Source organism: Eutrigla gurnardus, assembly GCF_963514095.1.
Source record: "Eutrigla gurnardus genome assembly, chromosome: 5".
NCBI classification, from domain to species: Eukaryota; Metazoa; Chordata; class Actinopteri; order Perciformes; family Triglidae; genus Eutrigla; species Eutrigla gurnardus.
Window position 1 is genome coordinate 30,903,858 of NC_139919.1, and position 21,234 is coordinate 30,925,091.

General features: G+C 45.3%; 3 protein-coding genes and 1 long non-coding RNA gene across 10 annotated transcripts in view; 3 read left to right on the top strand and 1 right to left on the bottom strand.

The window, feature by feature from the left end:
• The window catches only part of cfap96 (cilia and flagella associated protein 96), a 3,266-nt gene extending 117 nt beyond the window's left edge, over positions 1-3,149 (top strand). Inside the window, exons 2-8 of one of the 3 annotated variants that reach the window (XM_084010439.1) lie at positions 150-249; positions 1,012-1,231; positions 1,313-1,450; positions 1,566-1,641; positions 2,384-2,569; positions 2,648-2,811; positions 3,060-3,149. In XM_084010439.1, the coding sequence (XP_083866565.1) occupies positions 150-249; positions 1,012-1,231; positions 1,313-1,450; positions 1,566-1,641; positions 2,384-2,569; positions 2,648-2,811; positions 3,060-3,114 (939 nt within the window). In that variant the 3' untranslated portion in view covers positions 3,115-3,149. The remainder of the gene's footprint in view (positions 1-149; positions 250-1,011; positions 1,232-1,312; positions 1,451-1,565; positions 1,642-2,383; positions 2,570-2,647; positions 2,812-3,059) is intronic. The other 2 variants (XM_084010440.1, XM_084010441.1) reach the window with 2 other exon arrangements.
• A 2,196-nt stretch (positions 3,150-5,345) lies between these two features.
• LOC311013672 lies at positions 5,346-7,493 on the top strand. Its single transcript, XR_014597175.1, has 5 exons — positions 5,346-5,500; positions 6,019-6,101; positions 6,761-6,801; positions 6,968-7,033; positions 7,297-7,493. It is a non-coding gene; the product is annotated as an uncharacterized lncRNA (long non-coding RNA).
• A 1,353-nt stretch (positions 7,494-8,846) lies between these two features.
• hvcn1 (hydrogen voltage-gated channel 1) lies at positions 8,847-13,288 on the top strand. 3 transcript variants are annotated; one of them, XM_084010446.1, is made up of 6 exons: positions 8,847-8,898; positions 9,610-9,986; positions 11,507-11,611; positions 11,688-11,919; positions 12,520-12,632; positions 12,736-13,288. In XM_084010446.1, the coding sequence occupies exons 2-6, from the start codon at positions 9,813-9,815 to the stop codon at positions 12,790-12,792; spliced, it is 681 nt and encodes a 226-aa protein (XP_083866572.1). In that variant the 5' UTR covers positions 8,847-8,898; positions 9,610-9,812; the 3' UTR covers positions 12,793-13,288. The 3 variants fall into 3 exon arrangements, with proteins under 3 accessions (XP_083866572.1, XP_083866570.1, XP_083866571.1); XM_084010444.1 differs by having other exon boundaries at positions 9,613-9,986; XM_084010445.1 differs by lacking the exon at positions 8,847-8,898 and having other exon boundaries at positions 9,473-9,986.
• A 21-nt stretch (positions 13,289-13,309) lies between these two features.
• On the bottom strand, positions 13,310-20,567 carry tctn1 (tectonic family member 1). Of its 3 annotated transcripts, none has more exons than XM_084010428.1 (14): positions 20,288-20,567; positions 17,975-18,092; positions 17,279-17,412; positions 16,686-16,822; positions 16,494-16,596; positions 16,271-16,383; positions 16,125-16,145; positions 15,065-15,304; positions 14,814-14,939; positions 14,643-14,731; positions 14,418-14,562; positions 14,190-14,336; positions 13,631-13,762; positions 13,310-13,550 (listed from the first exon to the last, which is right to left on the bottom strand). In XM_084010428.1, the coding sequence occupies exons 1-14, from the start codon at positions 20,559-20,561 to the stop codon at positions 13,404-13,406; spliced, it is 1,926 nt and encodes a 641-aa protein (XP_083866554.1). In that variant the 5' UTR covers positions 20,562-20,567; the 3' UTR covers positions 13,310-13,403. The 3 variants fall into 3 exon arrangements, with proteins under 3 accessions (XP_083866554.1, XP_083866553.1, XP_083866552.1); XM_084010427.1 differs by having other exon boundaries at positions 14,190-14,343; positions 14,425-14,562; positions 15,065-15,319; XM_084010426.1 differs by having other exon boundaries at positions 15,065-15,319.
• Positions 20,568-21,234: the final 667 nt, after the last annotated feature.

The window sequence follows — 21,234 nt, forward strand, 5'->3', positions numbered from 1 at the left end:
TGTATTTCACTTTACAACGACAGATGTCATTCTTCACTCATGTGTATTACAGGAGTGTGTGTGTGTGTGTGTGTGTGTGTGTGTGTGTGTGTGTGTGTGTGTGTCTGTGTGTGTGTGTGTGTGTGTGTGTGTGTCCAGCCTATAATAAGATGCCGTCAGGTGACCTGAAGAGTGACATGGAGCGTCTGGGTGTCTTTAAAGAGATGAGCTACGTCTCTGTGGGAGACAAGTTCACCTCGTCTGTCGACCGTAAGGAGATTCATCTATCGATCATCTATTGATCATCTATTGATCATCTATTGATCAACTATCGATCATCTATCGATCATCTATTGATCATCTATTGATCAACTATCGATCATCTATTGATCATCTATTGATCAACTATCGATCATCTATTGATCAACTATTGATCATCTATTGATCATCTATTGATCAACTATTGATCATCTATTGATCAACTATCGATCATCTATTACTGATTACTTCAAAATAAAACAAAGCAATCAAAAACCAAAGATTCAGTTCACAAATAAAAGAACTGACCTTAAACATTACAAGGCCTTAGTTTATGTATAACTTACTTTCTTTCGGAGAATCACGCCTGCACAGAATCCATCACCACCGATCGCCACACAATGCATGCTGGGTAGATTTGTGTCCGACTTGCTGTGTAGTTTTAATATTGAACAGCAGATTGAAGGCTGTTGGTCTCATGTTATGCAATCAAGGTTTAGTCTGTTACCAAACATCTTATAATAATAATAATAATAACAATAATAACAATAAAGCACTCATCACGACCAACTACAGCACGCTTTATGAACGAATAGAATACAGATACACACGAACAAATATAGATAAATCCAACGTGGCGGATAAACTAAAGAATCACATCTAACAGGATGTGACAGTTTCTGTGACTTCCTGTTAAATGTCTCCGCCTCCTGACCTCGTTGACCTCCCATTGTCTGGTGATGTCATCATCAGAAATGTCTTCCCGCTTCGCAGGTCCGTTCAACGCGTCGGCGTACCGCCACCCGCAGATGCAGGTGGGCGTGGCCAGGCAGCGCTGCGCCCTGCAGAGCGGCTTCTTCGACCGGTCCTTCAGGCGGATATTCGAACGCGAGGCGCTGAGCGACCCGCTGAGGCTGGCCCGCCAGAACCGCATCCAGCAGGCCAAGAGGAACCTGGGCAAGGCCTTCCTGCCGGCCAACGCCGCCCAGAAGCCGTGAGGAGGAATCACCAAACACTAACACATCATCATCATGTTTCTGACTCACCGTGACATCACTTCCTCCTCTGCCTCCAGCTGTGGATCGGGGTCTTACTACGGGACTCTGTCGGGACCCCTGGAGGCCATGAGTCCGCTATCGGTGGCCCAGAAACCTCGGCGCTCTCCGGGACGCAACGTGGTCACCTCACCGCCCAAGAAGGGCAGCTGTTACAGGTTCATGGCAAGAACACGCGTGTCACACTCATTTTAGGTCAACGTTGCCACGGCAACACACATGACAACACTGTTGTGGTGCAGCTGAAGTAAACGTCCATGTTGCCTCCTGCAGCTATCCCAATGTGTTGCTGTCCAGAATGGATCCGTACGCTTCGGAGCCCTACAGCCGAGGCCGAGACGTCCTGGAGGTAACGCTGACGCAGCAATACGGAACATCCAGGACTCAGTTGAGACCTGTTGGGGTCTAGTAGGTCTACGATGTTTAAAACCTTCGTAGAGATGCTGCTGTGTACAACGGAGATGATATCGTGAAATTAGTTAATTTAGGATAAACCCTCTGAGAGGTATCATCGAGGGGGTCCGAACATAAAACACAATCACTGCATAATAACAGAGAAATGACAGAAAACAATAAATAATAATACATTTGATCAATACAACAACGTACATACGCAAATCATATACATTATAAACCATATATATTTAAAACTACGAAATATTTAAACTACGAAATATCAGCACTCACGTTTCAACGCACAAAGTTTCCCTCCAAGTTTGTGATTTTAAATGTGTGTGTGTGTGTGTGTGTGTGTGTATGTGTGTGTGTGTGTGTGTGTATATGTGTGTATGTGTGTGTGTGTGTGTGTGTGTGTGTGTGTATGTGTGTGTGTGTGTGTGTGTGTGTGTGTATGTGTGTGTGTGTGTGTGTGTGTGTGTGTGTGTGTGTGTGTGTGTGTGTGTATGTATGTATGTGTGTGTGTGTGTGTGTGTGTGTGTGTGTGTTTGTGTGTGTGTGTGTGTGTGTGTGTATGTGTGTGTGTGTGTGTGTGTGTGTGTGTGTGTGTGTATGTGTGTGTGTGTGTGTGTGTGTGTGTGTGTGTATGTGTGTGTGTGTGTGTGTGTGTGTGTGTGTGTGTGTGTGTGATGCAGAAGGAGGCAGCAATGGATCGCTCCAAGATCATAAACGGACCCTTCAAACTCAACCTTCACCCCAGAGATTACTTCCAAGGAAATCCGTACCGCAGCGACAGGCCACGCCCACCTTCACACAAGCCCCTCCCCGGCCCACAGAAGGCCCCGGCGGTCCCCTTCAAGCCCACGTCGCCCAGCAAAAAGGTGGCTCCCTCTTGGTGGATCAACGGCATTGATGTGTTACTGAACTGACGTGTCTTCATGTTTGTGTGACTTTGTGAGATCGGAGGAATGAAAGCCGGGACGTTCGACTCGTATCCGCCTCATTCTGCTGATCCGTACGTCATCCGCCCATCCAAACGGACCAATCAGGAGCCGATCTTCCGTCCTGCTCCCGGCCCAAAGAGCACGCCTGTCAAGAGCATCATCGCTGTCAACGTTCACAGGTTTGATCCCTAATTAGGGTTGAGGGTTAAGATCAAGATATCTGGAAGCTCCTGAATAAAAATAAAATCGGAAGGTTAAGTTAATCAAATCTTAGCTACATTGACTTTGAAATGACTTTGACGCTTACGAATTATTATAATTATTAAGTCTTGATATCATATTCTGTTTCAGCTCCTTTTCTCTGAGTCTGTAAGACTCATTCAATTAGAAACACATTGAGATAAAACTTGTTTTTCTTCTTTTTCAGGAGTGTGAACTCTGCAAACTACACCTCAGTGATTCCATCTGTGATAACCTTCTGACTACGTTACCCATGGTGCACCAACACCACATTTACGTCTTCGGTTCCTTTTTCCCTTAAAGTGGGATCTCTCTCTGTAAATGTTCTGGATGTCACAAACCACAACAAACAAGCTCAAATAAAGCAGAGAAAATGTACCGTCGTCCTCCATTTTCTGATCAGATGCTTTAATTATGTCTATAACGTCATAAAAACACGCCCTGTTAACTCGTGGCTATGCATTCATATTTTCCCACCAAGGTTCTCTGTATGGGAGGCCATTACTGCCACTGCTCGAAAAAAGAAAAACTTTCTCAAAATAATGAGAAATTTTCTCAAATGAATGACTTAGTATCTGAATAAGAATTTGTGTATGTCATTATTTTGAGGTATGAAATCATTATTTTGAGATACTAAATCAGTTTTTGGATAATTAATTTCATTATTTTGACATTGTAAATATTTTTTTAAACATTATTTATTTTTTATCCATCCATCCATCCATCGTCTACCGCTAATCATGTATTCAGGGTCGCGGGGGGCTGGAGCCGATCCCAGCTGTCATTGGGTGAAGGCAGGGTTCACCTGGACAGGTAACCAGTCTATCACAGGGAGACATGTAGAGACAGACAGGTAACCAGTCTATCACAGGGAGACATGTAGAGACAGACAGGTAACCAGTCTATCACAGGGAGACATGTAGAGACAGACAGGTAACCAGTCTATCACAGGGAGACATGTAGAGACAGACAGGTAACCAGTCTATCACAGGGAGACATGTAGAGACAGACAGGTAACCAGTCTATCACAGGGCCGACATGTAGAGACAGACAGGTAACCAGTCTATCACAGGGAGACATGTAGAGACAGACAGGTAACCAGTCTATCACAGGGAGACATGTAGAGACAGACAGGTAACCAGTCTATCACAGGGAGACATGTAGAGACAGACAGGTAACCAGTCTATCACAGGGAGAGACAGACAGGTAACCAGTCTATCACAGGGAGACATGTAGAGACAGACAGGTAACCAGTCTATCACAGGGAGACATGTAGAGACAGACAGGTAACCAGTCTATCACAGGGAGACATGTAGAGACAGACAGGTAACCAGTCTATCACAGGGCTGACATGTAGAGACAGACAGGTAACCAGTCTATCACAGGGAGACATGTAGAGACAGACAGGTAACCAGTCTATCACAGGGCTGACATGTAGAGACAGACAGGTAACCAGTCTATCACAGGGAGACATGTAGAGACAGACAGGTAACCAGTCTATCACAGGGAGACATGTAGAGACAGACAGGTAACCAGTCTATCACAGGGAGACATGTAGAGACAGACAACCATTCACTCTCACATTCACAGCTACGGGACATTTAGAGTCACCAATGAACCTATCCCCATCCTGCATGTCTTTGGACTGTGGGAGGAAGCCGGAGAACCCGGAGAGAACCCACGCTTACACGGGGAGAACATGCAAACTCCACACAGAAGGAACCCGGGCCGACCCGGGAATCGAACCCGGGACCCTCTCACCGTGCAGCCCTTTATTTTTTATTGTTTACTTTTATTTATTATTATTTATAATTATTTATTTATATTTTGAGCTACTATAATATTTTTTTGGAGAACGTTTTTAATTATTTTGAGATACTAAATAATTTATTTTTATTTATTATTATTATTTATAATTATGTATTTATACGTCCATCCATCCATCCATTTTCTACCGCTTATCCTGTATTCAGGGTCGCGGGGGGGCTGGAGCCGATCCCAGCTGTCATTGGGTGAAGGCAGGGTTCACCTGGACAGGTAACCAGTCTATCACAGGGAGACATGTAGAGACAGACAGGTAACCAGCCTATCACAGGGAGACATGTAGAGACAGACAGGTAACCAGTCTATCACAGGGAGACATGTAGAGACAGACAGGTAACCAGTCTATCACAGGGAGACATGTAGAGACAGACAACCATTCACGCTCACATTCACACCTACGGGACATTTAGAGTCACCAATTAACCTATCCCCTGTATTTATACGGTGAGGTACTAAATAATTTGTATTTATTATTATTTATTTATATTTTGAGATACTAAATCACGATTTTGAGAAAGATTCTCATTATTTTGCTTTTTATTTATTTTTATTTTTTTCATTTTGCTTTTCTTGCCGTGTGCTTCCGTCTGTTTTATTTTATTTTTTTATTTTTATTCATTTTTCTTCCAGGAGAAGATGGGTTAGTGGTATATCTGCCAACTAGACGATCTTTGGGAGACCTTCCCTTCCCACGATGCACCGCGGCAGAGTACCCTATATAATCCGAAGCGCGAGCCCCGCCCTGCCTCTCAGTCTTCTAGAAGGATGGAGATTAGACGACCTCTGGACTCTCTCCCGGCTAAAGTGAGACTTTTATTACTTTTTGGGGATACATATTATGAATTACAACTTAGTTTAGTGACTGAGACGGTGACGTCACCGACCAGTGACGCGGTTAGCTCTGTAGCTGTAGCGGCGTTTCTGTGCTGAAATGGCGGTTTTATGTTAAAACTGAACGTTAGCGGCTCAACAACCCGAAGTTAACTTGGAATGAAAACTCTTGTTTCGGCGATATGAATCTAAAAACCCGCCTCGATGGCGCGACTTCGAGCTAGCACGTGTTATCCATGAACGGCGTAGCTGCTAGCCAGCCAGCTAGCCGTTAGCGTGAATGGCGTGGCGGTTTCCGGTGGATCGCCGTCCAGAACGCGCTTTAACCGGAACGTGCTGCTGTCTTGCCGACCACGTGACACGGACAAGTCCCCAACACGTGACTGAATACTGTAGTCCCGGAGTTTAAATTTATTCTGAGCAAACATAAAAACCAGTAGTACCGATGTTTACCGTACTGGATGTGTGACGTCATTATTGTCCCGTTTCAGAGTCGCCGGGTCTCCCGTTGAACCTGTTGAACAGCGATGGGATAGAACTACCAACCGAGGCCTGCCTTGCCCCTGGGCTGAAGGTAACTACACGGAACTCATCATGGGGACTCAACCTGCAATGTTAAAGGCCACGTGGTGGTTCTGGTCCGGACCCAGGGCTCAGTCAGCTGACCAGGTGTGCTGTACCTGGATCAGTGTTACAGCGCTGGGAGAGGAAGTCTCTGTAGCGGCCCTCAGCGTCGCGGCCTCCGTTCTGGAGGCTGCTGCTGATGGGCTGCTGCAGAGTCCGGGCCCCTGCGAGAGTGGCCGGTCCTGATCCACCAGCAGGGCCGGCCTAGTGCAGGGCCACACAACCACACCCGGTCCTGATCCACCAGCAGGGCCGGCCTAGTGCAGGGCCACACAACCACACCCGGTCCTGATCCACCAGCAGGGCCGGCCTAGTGCAGGGCCACACAACCACACCCGGTCCTGATCCACCAGCAGGGCCGGCCTAGTGCAGGGCCACACAACCACACCCGGTCCTGATCCACCAGCGGGCCTAGTGTTATCGTTCTAGTAAAAATGGAGTAAAGACGCCATGAGCAAGACGTGACCTTTGACATGGAAAGCTCTTAATGAAGCTCTTGGCTACAGGACACAAATGTTTTATAATTGATCCGTCTAATTATGCAGGACGATGTTATATTGTCCGAGTTTGTAACAAATATTAAATATGTATTCCTCTTGGATGTTGCAGATGCTCGTTATGGGACCGAGTCATGACGGCTGACTGAGTAGGTATGTGATGATCTGACTTATATATTCATATTAACATGCAGTGATGATCAACTATAACACATCATGCTGACAAACACCGTGGTGACCTTTAACCTCTGAGCGCAGCAGCCGACGGCCAGCGGTGATCCATGAGGCTCCTTGTTTCTGACGGCTCGTTTCTCTGCAGGATCACGAGACGCTGTCGGGGGACTGATCCGGACCCGGGACTGATCCGGACCTGAGATCGACCCAGGTATGTGTGACATCCTGTCGGCTTGGAAACGAGAGCTGAACCACCAATCTTGTACTCCCATGACAGAGTGACCTCCTCTCTGTGGTGGAATCTGAGCATTGGGAGAGAAATTCAGGACTTAGGCACAGGTTCAAGTAGATGCCGTTTACCAGAACCTGACTGAAGACCCGAAACAATCGTCCGTTACACCCGACCTGTTCTGTGACCTGTTCTGGGACCTGTTCTGTGTCCCGGCGGCTCATTCTTGTGCTTTTGTCTTGCAGTGTGATCCAGGAAGTGGAGAAGTTCTGGTCTCTGTCCAGAGTCGACATTCAAAGCATTTATGAACAGAAAAGAAACTTCTTGTACAATGAAATACTTTTTTTTTGCTGTCAGAATGCCAAACGATGTAAAATGATGAATACAAAGCAGCAAATTCAAAATGCAGCGTGTGACAAATAAAAATGAAATGACAGTAAAACTGTAATTGTGGGGTATTTTATCAAACTGTGAACACAACTTGAATTTAGTTAATGGAGACTCCTCTGGTTGTATAGAAGTCTATGAGAGCATGATGTTCATTTAGTACATGATGGTCTGAGGACCGTGTGGCCTATCGTATCTAAATCAAGGTGTTAGTGTTTTGTGGTGAATGATTGTTAGTGAAGTCGTGAACTTTGTCTCGACAGTAAAACGCTGCAGACGTTCAGTGTTGGCCGTTTGTCGTCTCCGTGGTCAGGCTGAGTCGTTGTCGGTCTGAAGTCCTTAAGAACCGTCGGTCTGGAACAAACACTGAATCCTTCACGTCCACTCTGTAATCTCACATCTCTATCATGATTGATCAAATCCAGATCTAAATATAAATGTTTTTTTACATGTAATGTCCCTACAATAGCAATACATAAAATTTGAACTTAAACTTAAACGTCCTTTTTATTTTAATGTGAGTGATCATATAGAATACTTTAGTGTTTTGTTCACTATTGTAATTACACCAGTAATATCTTTCCACCACATGAATTCCAGACTTGAACGTCCGTATGTTCCTCACATATGTGCAGTACTAGCTACTGCCAGCAGGTGGCAGGATGGCCACAGACCTGCGAGTTATCAGAGCAGAGTTGGAGCTGGGATTATTAAAAATAATAAAAGTACAGGTTTGTTTAAAGCGTGTGAAAGTGCTGCCTTTAGTTACCTGAAACACATAATAGTAGGAACACAGCTAATATAATCCTGGTTAAAGGCCTACTCGGCTACTGATTGGATGAAGGGAAATAGTCCCTCCAATACATTTTTAAATAAACATTGAACACAGAAACCACGTGTTTCCTTTCGTGTGAAGAAAAGTGCCAGAAAACAAAAAAAGAGAGAAGAAAGCATAACAGGATGCTACATTCCCCTGGGAAATGCCGAATAGGGGAAATTTGCATGTTATTTCATGGCGAACTTGATTCACAAATCAGGCTAATTTAAACTTAATTGTCTGGAAAACATGCAAGTGTACAGGTAATCATCCCAAAAGACGTCGCCCAGAACAGATTAGGAGCAGCACTTGAATTCGGCTGGTAAATATTGTGACGTAGCATGACGCGTTAACAGGAATTTGAGTTTTTAGAAACGCCAGGTGCCTTAAAGGGCGATCCGACCGTCCTGGAATCAGCAGGCCTGTGTGTTTTAATAGTGTATCGTGAATGAAATGACAGATGAGTTGATTTAAAAACTCCAGATTTGTGAACGTAGTTCTGCAGGATGCTGCAGAGACCGGATCAGAACGGATCCGGTCCGTTCTGATCGGACCGGATCCGATCAGAGAGCAGCATCCTGATGTCTCGGATGTCTCAGAGAGCAGCGTTGTGGTTTAAAGTGGTGGAGAGAAGAATTAAAAGGTAAGACTTTATATATCAGATATTAAACGTTATGAGTCTCAAGAACAAAAAGGCACGACGTCACCGATGACGCGCTAAATCTGTGCAACGACGTTGCTGTGAGTAAAGGAAACCCGCTGCGTCTGCAAACAGGACGGATGTTTTCATCACGAGTTTATCTTATGTGCGACAAAACTCAACGCGACGAACTGCTGCGTGAAATCCGCCAAACTTCGCGTTTCTTCTCTTCTTGTTTACAGTTTAGTCAGTCCGCACGAGAAAATAGACCCACAACTCTGGATGATCACATGACTCTGCTACCACTAACTGCTGTGGATGGATCAATATCTAATCGATCTGTGTAAAAGAAAAAAGAAGTTAGAATCCCCGATTCAATTTTATCGCGATTAAAAAACACAATAAATTCGGGAAAATCGACAATGGTCATGGTGCAAAATAGAGAGTTTAGAGCAAACAAAAATGAATGTATTTTTATTTATATTCATGCAGGGAGACTTTATGATTTAATGTCATCTTTATTTTGGATTATTTGATTGTTTTCACCCAAAAATAAATGTGTTGTAAAAATAATGTTGAAAAAAGTGATTCCAGAAAGTTAAAGTGCCATTTTAAGAGATGATTATCACAAGACTCTTCCAGCTTCCTTTTGACACCAGATTCAGATGCTTTCTCAATAACATGTTGCAAACCTCTTTTTTTTTGTTTTTAAAGCAGAAGTTGCCTCAGATTGTCTGTGTGGAGAAATCCTCCCACATGTCACATTTATGAGCTCAGCGTGGACAGATGTCTGACCGAGTCCACGAGCTTCCTGAAACAACAGAACAACCTTCTCCAAGTTGCAGTGTGAGGCGTCGGTACTGTGTCTTCCTGCTTCTGATGCACGTTTGAACTGAAGACTTGGGCTCGCCGCCGCCATGGCTCGGTACCTGAGCTACTTCACCACCGTGGGCGACAAGCAGCCGGTCCAGTTGGAGGAGGAGGAGCTGCACGAGACCAGCGAGGAGCTGAGTCCGGCCACCGGCCAGTTCCCGACCTCGCTGACCTTCAGGGATTCACTGCAACGCCTCTACAGCTCTGCACACTTCCAGGTACGCCAACGCAACATCTACGGTTTCTCCATCCCAAGATATAGTGAACGTGTTGGTTTCATACATGAACACGATGTCCGAGTCAATGAGGGTCCTTCTTTTGTGGTGGAAACATGAATAAAGCAGTTTCTGAGAAGTGAATCCAAAGCTAAAGTGCCTTAAACTGTCATCCTCTCTGCTGGCCACCGGGGAGCAACACCTCTCTGGTTGTATAGAAGTCTATGAGAAAATGGTCCTACTTCTCTCTGCTGGCCACCAGGGGGCGACTCCTCTCTGGTTGTATAGAAGTCTATTAGAAAATGGTCCTACTTCTCTCTGCTGGCCACCAGGGGGCGACTCCTCTCTGGTTGTATAGAAGTCTATGAGAAAATGGTCCTACTTCTCTCTGCTGGCCACCAGGGGGCGATTCCTCTCTGGTTGTATAGAAGTCTATGAGAAAATGGTCCTACTTCTCTCTGCTGGCCACCAGGGGGCGACTCCTCTCTGGTTGTATAGAAGTCTATGAGAAAATGGTCCTACTTCTCTCTGCTGGCCACCAGGGGGCGACTCCTCTCTGGTTGTATAGAAGTCTATTAGAAAATGGTCCTACTTCTCTCTGCTGGCCACCAGGGGGCGACTCCTCTCTGGTTGTATAGAAGTCTATGAGAAAATGGTCCTACTTCTCTCTGCTGGCCACCAGGGGGCGACTCCTCTCTGGTTGTATAGAAGTCTATGAGAAAATGGTCCTACTTCTCTCTTGATGTATTATCTCAGTAAACATTGTAAACATGAGTTTATGGTCTCAATCTCTAGTTTCAAGTCTTCTTCAATCCAGCATTTACATTTACATTTAGGTCATTTAGCAGACGCTTTTGTCCAAAGCGACTTACAATTACAGCATGATGTTCATTTAGTACATTATGGTCCATTTAGAGTCCACCAGACCAGAAAGCAGGGGATGCTTTAGGGGGCGGGGCTTACCTGCTGATTGACAGGTCCATTTAGAGTCCACCAGACCAGAATGCAGCGTTGCAACACACCCAACATACAGGCCAACCCCCTAGGACTGTAGTCTACAAAGCAACAGGTGACGTTACCATGACGACGTCCACTTCTTTGATAGTCTACGGTTCTGAACGTAGAATGTTTGTTGGTTCCAGCTTTTAATAGGTGACTGTTCTGCTTTTCTGTCTCATATATAAATAAATGATAGTTTTGGACAAAGCAAACTCTGATTTGTGAGTCTGATATTGTCACAGTCTCACAGCAGTTCATGAAAAAGTCCTGAATCTACTAGTTTTGAACTGAGTTAGGTGAATATTCGAATGGAAGTTAGGTTAACCACATCCAGCTGATCTCTGTGACTCTAAATGGACTATAATTGATTAATGAACATCATGCTGGATTGAAGAAGACTTGAAATGACACTGACTCAAGTGATATCACTCGAGGACATTTATCAGCCTTCGTCATTTCTCTCTGGAGACCTTATAACTTGTTTCCACATATGTCGTCCTACTGACGGTCTCCTCTGCTTCCAGGTGTTGGTGGTCTGTCTGGTGATCCTGGATGCCTTCTTTGTTTTGGCCGAGCTGCTTATAGATCTGTCTGTTATCAAGTTGGAACATGGCCACCTTGCTCCCGAGGTGAGATTTGTCCACAAACTCACAATTCTTCTCCAGAACCGTGTAGCGTTTCCTGACTCGTGGGTTCCTCCTGCAGGTGTTCCACTACCTGAGCTTGGCTGTCCTCACCTTCTTCCTGATGGAGCTGGCCGGGAAGCTCTTCGCCTACCGCCTGGAGTTCTTCGAGCACAAGTTTGAGGTGTTTGACGGCGTGGTGGTGGTGGTTTCCTTCGTGTTGGACATCGTGTTCATCTTCCACGAAGACGCCTTCGACGGGATGGGGCTCCTCATCCTGCTGCGACTCTGGAGGGTGGCCCGGATCATCAACGGTCAGTTGGATGAGTCATCGAGACCACCGGTCAAACTACTCAGAATAAATGTCAGCTGATCGGTGGCTGCACCCGTAATCTGATCAAAATGCAGCAACATTCACAACACAAACTGGATGGATGTGACCCTTCACGGAGGCCGGAGATAAAGGACAGAGACTATAAACTATCAGCTTTTAAGGCAACAAAAGACGAAAAAACTCCATCTTTGTGAGCTTCCTGTTGCACTATAGAGACACTGACCTCTGGTGGCATCTGCTGGTCACTACAACACAATGCAGCATCATAGAAAAGGCAGTGTCTGGATTTTAAATCATACCGTCGGGTTCCTAAAAACCTGGTGGACCATAAAACCAGCCAAACCTACTAGCTAGCTTAGTTCCCTTCCATGACTTATGTAATCTAATCTCAACGGTATGAAATAGTTAATAGTGATAGTGGGATTATGGACCCAAACGCCCGGACTCCCCTAAACCAGCAGCCTCAGGCTCTCTTTGGCAGAGTTCTTATGATGATTTAAAGTTGCTTCTCTTGATCTTTGACAGTGAAACAGTGAAATCTCATAAAAGACTGAGCTGACGCTGTCTGCCTGTGTTGCAGGGATCCTGGTGTCGGTGAAGACCCGTGCAGACCAGAAGATCCACAAGCTGAAGGAGAGCTACGACCACCTGGTCCAGAGAGTCACGGAGCTCCAGGAGCGGACTGATAAACTGGTGAATCATTCTTCATTCTAGATCAGAAGAACATTCAGGCTAAGTCATTCATGGATGTGATGCCTTCAAACGTGTCCTGACTCTCTGTCCGTCTCCTTCTTAGGAACAAGAGAACCAGAAACTTCAAGACCTCCTGAAGAAGAACGGCGTTGACTTTTGACTCGTCGTTTATATCACGTACCTTTCTGCACTATATTCACGCTTTGCATTCCACGATTAACGTTTTATCACTGACCTGACGTCACAGTTCCTCCCGCATATTTGACAGACACTTAAAGTCGAGCTGAAACAGCATTTTGAAGAGCATCCGGCCTCGATGGCGAGGAATATCAGAGTGAGACAGGAGGCGGGGCTTAACGTTTTGATTTAGTTTGCAGGATGAAAAAAATATTTGGATTTTGGTCTAAAATATGAAGGAATAGATTTGTTTTTGTCTGATTCTGCTTGGCTTTCACCGTGAACAGATGACCTGAAGAGAAAGTAGATCCAGGTTTCTCCTCCTTCTAATGATGGAAACCAGTCTAATGAATGCTACTGGAGGTCACTCCCTAAAGCTTAATTACATGAAAGTGTATATTTGGAGCATTGCTCCCACTGATGATTTGTACATAAAACTAAATCTTGATCTGCTATGTGACTATTTGTATGTTGCGTAAAAAAATAAAATAAAAAAAATGTAAATAAATGTTGTTTTTAATTTATAAAAAATTCTATTTACATTAGTCACACAATATACAAGAACATGTAGAAACAGTGCAGACCGTCGGCTGCTCAGACAAAAGGGAAGAAGAAGTCGAAGGGTAGTTTGGCGTCGATGGTGGGCGTGGCTCTGTAACCAGGAAGAGCGGCGGCAGAAACCGGTACGAAGGCCACGGAGCTCTGAACCGACAGGAAGCTGCTGCCTCCGGACAACAAGTCCTGAGGGACGACCAGATACAGAGAAGATCACATTATAACGGCGGCTTTTTAACTTCCAGTATTTATGGAAAAAAACTCACCAAACTGGTTGTGTTGGTTTGGATGACTTCTTTGACGCTCAGAATCTGAGCCTGGGGGTTCACCAGGGATCCGTACTTGGTCCATTTGATTTCTAAATGGAGTGACAACGGGATGCTGCAACTCTGGGCTTCCTGCAAAACACAAACAGTCCGCTGGATCGTGGTCGTTACATAACGCTCTCACAGCTGCATCAACATTATGTAAAGAAGTAAGAATCTCACCGAATATGAAAAATAAAATTATAAGCCAGGAAGTTTCAACCGGTTTTCTCAGCCGATGATTTGTGATATTTATATTTGTTATGAACAGTTTCAATATCTGTAGCTATTTTTCTATCAAAGGCAAACATCAAGCATCTCAACCTGTAAAGGGAAATTAATTAAATATATAAATAAAATGCAAAAAAAAGAAAACTTCAGGAACAGAAACAGGGATGAAATGAAGAGATATTATATGTAAGTATAATATAATTATATAAGTATATAAGTATATAAGTATAGTACTATGATATCACTGGACTGATTTGGCTGACACCTGAAACCTGAGACTGAGACTCACCCCGGGACTGTAGCTGGTCTCGATCGCTACCCAGTCCAGAGGATTGTCTAACGGGGAGTTTCCAAACGAGGCCACATACTTGTCCTGGTTCGGTCCTCTCAGCAGGTCCAGGAGGACCTGAGAGACCAGCGAGCAGTTGGCAGCATCCTCCAGCCTGCCGGGATAAAGACAAACCGTCACATACCAGACTCATGAAGCTCTGGACCCCAAAACGTGAACGGGAAACACATCCTGCCTTAATGTGCAGCCGGACACGGAGTCCAGACCGAACCGGAGGGGGGAGCGCCGACGTGGTCCCCGCAGACAGTCCTGGTCCTCAGCACTGTGGAGAAGAGTCAGCGTGTCTCTGGGGTCGACGCTACGAGCGATCCCCGTGACGACAGCGGTTAAGGACAAATCCTAGACTCATCAAACGGCAGCTCCTGGTGTTTCTAATCACCGACTAAAGGATATTCTGCTGTTCTGGTTCCAGACATCAGAGGTCGTCCAACCACATAACCTGGATTTCCACCGTAGCTGACGGGAACCTGCTCCACGTCCTCCTGGTTCAGAGACACAAGTGACCTCAGGTAGAAACACAGCCCTGTGGTGGGTAACCTGGACGACGTCTCACTGAGACTCTACCTGGACGTATGTGATGCTGAACTCTTGTTCCAGGGTCGGCGCCGCTCCACGGACAAACCCGAGCACCAGAGACGCCGTCGCATTCACCACCTCGCCGGTCGGGTTGTACTTCACCACGTAGGCAACCTGCGGAGAGACGTCTCATTGGTCCAGCTGACCATCACTTCTTTCTAAAGGACTCATATGACGTATTGATGCTTTTAATCCAAAAGTACAGGTACTTCCTGTTCCTGGTCACCTGGTCGACTCACCTTCAGCACCACGTTAGCACAGAGGGTGGGGTTCAGCAGAACCGGGTTCAGGTTTTCTCCACCGCTGAGCTCCAGCTCCATCTGAGTACCGTCGACCGCCTGCAGGACCACCGAAGACAGTTTCACAGGAACCAGCTCCTCAGGAACCAGCTCCTCAGGAACCAGGTCCACAGGAACCTCCTCCTCGGGGACCTCCTCCACAGGGACCTCCTCCTCGGGGACCTCCTCCACAGGAACCTCCTCCACAGGAACCTCCTCCAGCAGCGTCACAAATACATCAGTCAACGTTTATTTAACCCAAACATGTTTCTGATTCATCCTCGGCTCTCAGGTCTTATACAAGGTTCCAACACCTTCTCCAAAGTCAGATTCAAGCACTTTTCAAGCATTTCCAGGTGCATTTCCATGCTTTTCCAGCCCCTTCCAGCTGTGGTAAACTCCATATTTGTATCAATCCAATGGTCAGTATTCAGTCTACTTATTATGTCACTTGTTCATCACATTAAATGAGATGTTATTGTCCTCTAAACAACCAACATGATGTTTGGAGACAGCTTTTTACAGAAGGACCACAAATGAAAGGAAAACTAATTCCACTAACAGATCCACAGAAATATAATCACCAACTATTTTCATCATCTGTTCATCATCAAAAGACATTTTTCATAAAGAAATGTCACAAAATGCTGTTTTCAGTCCCTCAGATATGGAGATCTTCTTTTCTCTGTTCTATCATAGATGTCATCACATAGAACACAGTGTATTGAGGGATAGTTTGCAGTGTGTGTGGTGAAAACTTCCTATTTCTCTGTGAGTTGTATGTAAAGATTGTTACGTGTTGCTCACATTGCAGCATCTTCTGTGTGCTAACCTGTTGCACTATGTGACATGTTCTTGCTACATTTCCTGTTCCTCTCCACATCATGGAGGCTGAACACGCGTATATAAAGGCATAGCAAGAACTCTGTTTCTTCACTTCAAGGATGAATTGCTCTTCGTCAATTCATTTCAATGATTAATGAAGGGATTGTTGAGTTAAATGGAAGGTTGGCGTACTTACTGCTGCACCTTTAATCTTCCCCTGTAGAGGGAAACAAATTTAGTTTAACGTCTTCAAATTTGCATCAACTGATTATCTTTTAAAGCAAAAAGGGAAAAAGTGTGTGTGTGTGTGTGTGTGTGTGTGTCAGAATAACGTGGACTCACAGTAAACAGCTGGAGGTCCGTGTAGGTGTCCATGTGGAGGGCCTGCAGAGCTCCACAGTCCTGGTCCAGGACCACGCGGCGGGAACAGCGACTGCTCTGATCCTTGAGGAACGCTGGCGAAGACAAACGGGAAACAATCAATCATAAAATAAATAAATAAATACTGTTCGTTTAAAGGTGGGAGGAGAAGGGGGGAGGGGGAGGAGCTGGGAGGGAAGGTTACCTGCAGGACTGGTGTCCACACAGTCAGCCGTGACACCAGCAGCCGGCAGCCAGAAGCTCCGCCTCCGTCCACTCTGCTCCGACACCTCCATCACATCCCCAAACTGGAACAACACAACAATGAACACTCAATGAACACAGACGTCATCATGTTTAAAACACAGACATGATCAGGTTTTAGACGGAGACTCGCCTGGTAGCCGGACGAAGCCCGGACCTCAGCTCCATCGGCCTCGGAGCCCAAAGCAAAGCTGTAGGATTGTTTGAAGAGTGAGTCAAAGTTGCTGTCGGTTGGAAGCGTAGGAGGAGGGTGAGACAACCCATCAACACCTGGACAGACAGACAGACAGGCAGACAGACAGACAGAAACTGAGAAGGGCGTAGGTCTGTTTCCATGTACAAATATCCACAATAAAATTCTGCGTTATAAACTCGGAAAATCAGAAAAATACAACCAGCCTTATCCTCTACACCAGAGATCTTCAACCCTAGTGGGTCCACAGAGTTACTGCAGGGGTCCGGGACCCCTAGTGGGTCCACAGAGTTACTGCAGGGGGTCCAAAATGATTTGATCCCAAACTTATTTTTCTTCCAAAAATTAAATTTGATTTTAATTTATTGTGTTAATGACTGTTATCCATGAACTATAGGCTGCACTACACATTATTATTGTTTAATAAGGAACATTATATGATATGTAATAGGGGTCCCTCCACCGGGTCTCTGTAGGCCTTGGGGGTCCCTCCACCAGGTCTCTGTAGGAAAGGAACGGCGTGAACAACTCACGGTTCTGCGTCTGAATGCAGAAGACGTGGTAGTTCTTCTCCTTGGTGACGGAGGTCTGCAGCTCCGAGCGTCCGTCCATGGAGCTCCTCAGGGAGAAGGACGCCACGTCGCGGCTGCACAGCTGCTTCGGCCCGCTGCAAACACAAAACACCGACGATGATGTTAAATAAAGAGATAAAACTCTTAAAATGGCACAAAACCTCTTGAAATCACTTGTCATTTTAATAAGAAACAAATATTTGTATCATATGACAGAAAAGGCACACATCTAGTCCAGTAAAGAATAATAAGACGATGCATAAAGGATCAATTAATTTAAAAATGTACTTGTATCCTGTATATTATACGTCTCATGAAAGTGAGCTAGACAGCTTTTTAATGCACTCATGTGACGATAATCACGATTAGCCCGACAAGGAAAAATCACCACCATCAACATTTGTTACGGTTCTAAGTTTTTACCGGTCCCTTTATTACCAGCTGACCTCCAACCGTTTGAATTGTACCATGAATTTCACATATGTTGTTTGTGGTTTTTAAAGATAATTTTTCATGCAAAAAAAAAACATGATTTAATTAGACTGTAATTAAATATAAACATGGTAGGCTAGTTTAGACCCCCCGTTGTAGACCAGGTGTTGGACCAGGTGGAGGACCAGGTGGGGGACCAGGTGGAGGACCAGGTGGGGGACTTGCCTGACGGCGTCCACGGAGCAGCCGGTGAACAGAGCTGCCTCCTCGCTGCATGCTCTGTCGCAGCAGCAGTCGATGTCACAGGCGTCCTCGTGCTCGTCGCAGGGACACAAGCTGCCGACTGAAACACAAACAGTGTGTTTATACATGTGTGTGTGTGTGGAAATGCTATGCAGCAAACTCAAGGTTGCTGCTCATTAAGGTATGAAGGTATTGAGTGTAAGACAACTGTGACAAAACAAACTAAGATTCTACTTGAATTTGGATCATTTTAGCTCCGAGAGAACAAATCATGCTAGAGAGGAGTCGCCCCCTGGTGGCCAGCAGAGAGAAGTAGGACCATTTTCTCATAGACTTCTATACAACCAGAGAGGAGTCGCCCCCTGGTGGCCAGCAGAGAGAAGTAGGACCATTTTCTCATAGACTTCTATACAACCAGAGAGGAGTCGCCCCCTGGTGGCCAGCAGTGAGAAGTAGGACCATTTTCTCATAGACTTCTATACAACCAGAGAGGAGTCGCCCCCTGGTGGCCAGCAAGGAGAAGTAGGACCATTTTCTCATAGACTTCTATACAACCAGAGAGGAGTCGCCCCCTGGTGGCCAGCAGAGAGAAGTAGGACCATTTTCTCATAGACTTCTATACAACCAGGGAGGAGTTGCCCCCTGGTGGCCAGCAATGAGAAGTAGGACCATTTTCTCATAGACTTCTATACAACCAGAGAGGAGTCGCCCCCTGGTGGCCAGCAGAGAGAAGTAGGACCATTTTCTCATAGACTTCTATACAACCAGAGAGGAGTCGCCCCCTGGTGGCCAGCAGAGAGAAGTAGGACCATTTTCTCATAGACTTCTATACAACCAGAGAGGAGTCGCCGCCTGGTGGCCAGCAGAGAGAAGTAGGACCATTTTCTCATAGACTTCTATACAACCAGAGAGGAGTCGCCCCCTGGTGGCCAGCAGAGACAATGCAGCTTTATGAACCTAACTTTGTTAGCAGCTTAAACACCAGAATCCAGATGGATCCAGATCCAGTAAGGTTTGCTCCTCCACAGTCCAAATATGGTCACTTCCTTTACTGGTTGCAAAAAAATTTAAAGATGGCGACGACCAAAATCCAAGATGGCGACATTAACATTCCAAGATGGCTACGGTCAAAATACCTAAGTGGAGTCTTTACAGCTGGAGTCCACAATGAACGTGAACTACGTCCACTTCTTGTATACAGTCTATAGTTGTATCTCAACTATAAGACTCTATTTCCCATAACCCCCTCCGGCTGTTTTGCCGGGTTTTTTCAGTGGACAGACATGGAGTTTGTTTGAGGAGTCTTCTTAACTGTAAACCAGTTGTTTTAGCGGATAAAGTGCGTTAAAACGTCAGAAACGTTGCTGGATTACACCTAGTGAAGACACGGGTCGTTTTATCTACGTTGCTGGAAGAAAAACCCGCGAAAACAGCGTGAGGTAAGCTAACAACAAGGGATGTTGATATGCGGGACTGTTTGTTTGCGGGGGCTAGTAACGACGTAATTACGTCGTCGTGTACGAAAACTGCGTAAAGGCTGGTTTATTACACTCGACGTACCTTTTGAGCAATGTTGACGTAGTTTACAGTTTGCTGGTTGATGTTAGCTAACATGTCAGTGTTGTTGTGCTAGCAATAAACAGCGTATTAGCTCTGTGGTGACGTAGTGGGGTTGGTACGGGTGCTGGAAATCCTTGAAACATTTGAATGTTTAGTATGGTGTTAATAAAGGTCTATAAATGTGTGTTGTATGTGATGACATCTATGATAGAACAGAGGAAAGAAGATCTCCATATTTGAGGGACTGAAAACAGCATTTCCTGACATTTCTTTATGAAAAATGCCTTTTGATGATGAACAGATGATGAAAATAGTTGGTGATTATATTTCTGTGGATCTGTTAGTGGAATTAGTTTTCCTTTCATTTGTGGTCCTTCTGTAAAAAGCTGTCTCCAAACATCATGTTGGTTGTTTAGAGGACAATAACATCTCATTTAATGTGATGAACAAGTGACATCATAAGTAGACTGAATACTGACCATTGGATTGGTACAAATATGGAGTTTACCACAGCTGGAAGGGGCTGGAAAAGCATGGAGATGCACCTGGAAATGCTCCTTGAAGTGCTTGAAAAGTGCTTGAATGTGACTTTGGAGAAGGTGAAGGAACCCTGGAGCCTGGTCTCGGTTTTGGTCCTGGTGAACCAGTTAGCTGGTCGGACCCGTTAACAATAATACCCTGTTATCTACGAAGTGACGTCACATACGGTTCTACACGGCGGTCTTGGCGGGTTACCGTTGGTGACGGGGACGAGCAGGCGGCCGGAGACGGGCAGCGGCGCGTCGGGCTGGGTCGGCCGGACCCCCGACTCCTCCGTGCCGCCGTGGATCGGCGTCGGGGTCGGCCAGTCGAACTCCGCGGTCGTATACGTGTCCGTGACGTTGCTCGTGACGTCCTGGTCGCCAAACGTCGTGTTGAAGTCGTAGCTTGTTGAATTCTCGCTCGCGGTGACGGCGACGGAAAAGAGAAACAAACAGAATAGATCCGAAGTGAGCCCAAACACCGCCATCTTTGTTTCAACCGTTGCTATGGTTCTTCTTCTTCTTCTATTCCTTTTCCGGTCTTTCTAGTTTTTTTTTTTTTTTTGCAACTTTTTGGAGCATTACCGCCACCAACTGGTCTGGAGTGTGGATCACATAACCTTAAAACAAACAAAACAAATAAATACATAAAAACAAACAAATAACTAATAATAATCATAATAATAATAATAACAACCTATATCTTTCCAAACAAATGAGTTATCCTCCTATTCCGTTAAAGCGTCGCTGCCTTTTAATGGAACGTTACCGCCACCTACTGTCCAAGCGGAGGAACGACATGTTTGTTTAGCACCGTTCATACATACACAAGGGAATTCAAAGTGCTTTGCAGAGGCGGATAAATATATTACTAGCAAATACATTACGATGTAAAATGAGTTAAGAATTAAAATAGAATAGAAAGTGTAAATTTTTTTATTTAAAAACAACAACACAAGCGTGAGAAAAAGTTTATAAATGTAAAAGCTGCAGGGGAAAATGATGTTTTCAGCCCTGATTTGAATGAGCAGATCGTTTCTGCAGTGTTTTGATAATCCACAAGGTGGCAGCACAGGACAGCGAAACAAAGCAGTCATCATCCTCTTCCTCCCTATTCATAGAACAATCCACTCTATTGGCTGTAAATCAACATGCTGTATT